This window comes from Mizuhopecten yessoensis, unplaced genomic scaffold (genome assembly GCF_002113885.1).
Source record: "Mizuhopecten yessoensis strain PY_sf001 unplaced genomic scaffold, ASM211388v2 hete_36144824, whole genome shotgun sequence".
In the NCBI taxonomy this organism is placed as follows: domain Eukaryota; kingdom Metazoa; phylum Mollusca; class Bivalvia; order Pectinida; family Pectinidae; genus Mizuhopecten; species Mizuhopecten yessoensis.
The window spans coordinates 1-3,644 of record NW_018484773.1 but is presented as its reverse complement, the minus strand read 5'-3'; the positions used below and the strand labels follow the sequence as shown (position 1 = coordinate 3,644).

The 3,644-nt window shown below is 33.9% G+C and overlaps 1 protein-coding gene across 1 annotated transcript; it reads right to left on the bottom strand.

Annotated features, from left to right (window-relative positions):
* Positions 1 to 240: 240 nt before the first annotated feature.
* Positions 241 to 3,472, bottom strand: LOC110444571 (tuberin-like; the record flags this gene model as incomplete). The annotated part of the gene is made up of 6 exons (XM_021488939.1): positions 241 to 289; positions 505 to 637; positions 1,174 to 1,238; positions 1,993 to 2,072; positions 2,724 to 2,834; positions 3,386 to 3,472. Coding segments are annotated over 6 exons (525 nt in total), but the record flags the coding sequence as incomplete, so codon positions are not given.
* Positions 3,473 to 3,644: the final 172 nt, after the last annotated feature.

The window sequence follows — 3,644 nt, the reverse complement described above, 5'->3', positions numbered from 1 at the left end:
GGTGTAAGATAGAAATTTCTTACACTCTTTTCTTACCCTGGACAGTTCTGTCTTAAATGCACAGATGTTAAAGAAATATGCAGTCCTTTTTCCTTTTGTAAATGTGACAGAAATATTAACCCGATAGTAACAGCCAGACTTGAACACATATTGTATCTTTGTAAAAAAAAGTATCCAACCATATATAACGAATAGTTACATCCAGTAATTTATGATGTATTGTATACAAAATGTCCCTACCTTGATATTCTCCTCAGATCGTGATCTGTTAGGTATCATGCAGGTTTGTCTGAAACAATGAAAAACAAGTCTAACTACATATGGATTTTGAGTTAGTTTTTTGGCATGTTCAAACTGATTATTTAGGTCAGCCATTATATCATTTAATGCCATCTTATATAAATACTGAACTGCATATGTCTAGATTAAAGAAGCATAAACCCCTGATTGGGTTCTTTTTGAAGCAGCCATTATCTTGAATTCCTATGATGTCAATAAACTTACTTGACAAGCCCACAGATGACATCTTCATCAAGGTAGGCTGCATTATATTTAACAGTTTGGACCAGTAGCTGTAGAAATGTGGACATGTTTCCTGAAGCCAGCACATCTGGCATCATACGTAGCAGCAGGGGACCTGGACATGTGAGTGGAAACAGCAAGAAAAAAGAAATTATATTAAATAGAAAATTTAATGGTTTTTCCATTGAATACCAAATATATTTCTCTTGTTTGACAGATTATCCACATATCAGTTCTTTCTTGAAAATAAAGTGGTTGTCTGTCATATTCGTAAGATATATATTATTATTATGGTATTCAATGGTAAAACAATTAATATCCTCTATTTATGTACATTTGTACAATAAACTGTCAACAGAACAACAAGGCATTGGTAAAATATACAGATATACAGTGTACCCTATCTAACACAAAATATACATAAGGAATCACCACACTATAGTGTGACTTTGATAAAGGTAAGTTTATATAGGTAGTGTACAGGGTTCAGGTCAGACAGGGTACATCTATAAATACATAATGTTGTTTGCTTTAGCTTAAAAACATTGTGCCTGTCCTCTCATTTCAGAATGACTACTAGACTTTGAAATCTTATTTTCTAAATATGAAATATTACGTCTTCTATTCTAAATCATCTTATGCTATACGTACCTGCCAATTCTTCAAACTCTCCTAAATTCCGGCCATTCTCACTCAGAGCCTTGAATAACTCTAACCTGCAAAATGAATTGCTATTACTTCAGCTTCCTTCATTACTTACAAAATTTTTGCAATTAATCCTCATTAACACCAGCTGTACTCTGTTGGCAATTTCAATGGTTTATTGATTTTGAAAATGTTAAATCCTTCAGAAATATCCCATATTTTCTTGCAAAACCTTTAGCTTTTCTCATTACTGGTTATATTTCCAACATGTAGGCCAACTTTTCTTTAATTTTTGCTTCCATCCTTACATGTATTGGCAGTATCTATTTGTATATCTCTTGATCCCTACAGACTAAAAATGCTACCACTATAATTTGGTTGAAATCTGACTGGTAGCTTGGAAGTAGATGCAAGTTAAAGCAAATCAGATAATTTGACCAATTTTATCCAACACTTAACCTCCGACAGCCAATATGGCCCCTTTTTACCCCTCCTCTCAGCCCCAGGAAGGTCAGCCCCTTATTTGGTATACATTTTGATCTCCAAGGCCCAACAATGCTACCAACAAAACTTGGTTGAGTTCTGCAGAGTAGTTTTTAAGAAGATGATGTTTAAAGCAAAAATTGACAAACAACATTTAACACAACCACATAAGCTCATGGTGGTACATGTGTATGTACTATGTATCAGGCGAGGTAATATTTGTATTTATAATGTCTCTACAACAATTGTGTTGAGTTTTATATATACAGTATGTTACAGAACCATATTTGTTTAATGGATCACAAAAGTTCTGTACTAAGTGCCTGATGAGATAAGCCTTACCTTTGTGAGAGATCCTCATGGTTAGACAGGTCTTCTATCACACTGAAGAAGTGAGCCCTCAGTATACCCAGGTACTGCAACTGTCACACAACATAACACATTCAAGTTGCAGTAATAAATACAACATACATATAGTGGAACAACTGGTATATTTTCTAACATCAACTTCAATTCTTCTTTTATTTCCGTTAATTAACGTCTTTGGAGGAGTAGTGAGTAAGAGCATCCATACTCTACACCCAGGACAATTTGTAAGATCTCAACGAGTTTCCAAATTATATTTTATGATGAGCTAAAAAGAAAATGTCTTTCCTGGTATTTTCTAACCTCTAAGGACATACACAGTATCATTGGTCAAGGATGCAGTCAGTGTAAATTCTGCCTTTGGCAAACAGAGAGGGATTAGTTTTTACTTTACATATTAGTTACATTATATCCTATTGTATCTCTATTTTGTTCTAATGTAAGTATTCCACATTTTACTGTGTTTTGATAAAGGAGCTGATCACTCCGATAACTTGACAACCTCCCATTGTATACACTGTTGGAACTTCATTGCGCCATATGTCAATTTCAAGTAATTCATATACATTTGTACGGATCCTGTGTTATACTTGTATGGGATTTTGTCATCAATATTACTTCTTTGACCCATATATTATGTAAATTATATAAACATGTTTATACTGAAGATATTCCATTGTCACAAGTCTTTTACAGTCCATCTTTACCTGTCCTTCTATGAGTGAGTGTAGGAAATGGAGAGCTATCTGTCGACTCTCCGATGGTGTCCCAGGCTGCACCAGATCCTTGATACTGTTCCATAGAGCTTCAATTGCATTCTGAGGAAATAGATGCAAATGCTTGTCAATGCACAAAATACTTGATTTACAAGAAAAAGAAAACGATGAAATTTAAATTACAATTAAAAGCATTGACTCACACAATCCCTTATGATGATGAGTTATCAGAATGACAATCATCTTTCATTTGTTTGAGACAATTCAAAGTTAAATCACAGAATTTCAATGAATGTCAGTGTAGAATGGTTGGAGAACATTCTTTTACCATCATGTATGGGTAAAAGTTAATCGCCTTCTAGTTATAGTTATGATTATTCAACCTCATAATAACATTACGGAGGGCTAAAAGGTGAAAGTAAATTGCAGCAAAAATTTCCTGCTATACAGAAATGAGAAATCTTAATATACACTGGACCACATAACAGGAAATCTTCATAAACAGTGGAATCTCAATAGATAAAAATCTTAATATACCCTGGAACCTCATGAATTATGAAGATTGATAATGAAAAACACTTTTTTTTCTGTAAACCATTTTGTCCTGACAAACAGGGTTCCATCTTAAGGTCTGTCCATAACTGTTATATTACCTCCTCTAACTTTTTAGTTTGAACAGTGTTACACAATTCTCTGATGGTCCGAAGTCTGTTGTTGGCTGGACTTTCAGGACCAATGTCCTAAAAAGAAAAATAAGTTAGTTCCATTATAGAAGAGTATCCATATGAATGTGCAGTGATTTTAGTCTCAACATGCCTAATAAAAAGAGAACAATGTTGTGCATTATGTGTATGCTTCTTTATTTCTTCTTCTTCTTTATGGTGCAGGGGCTCCATCAATAGTGATGATTAT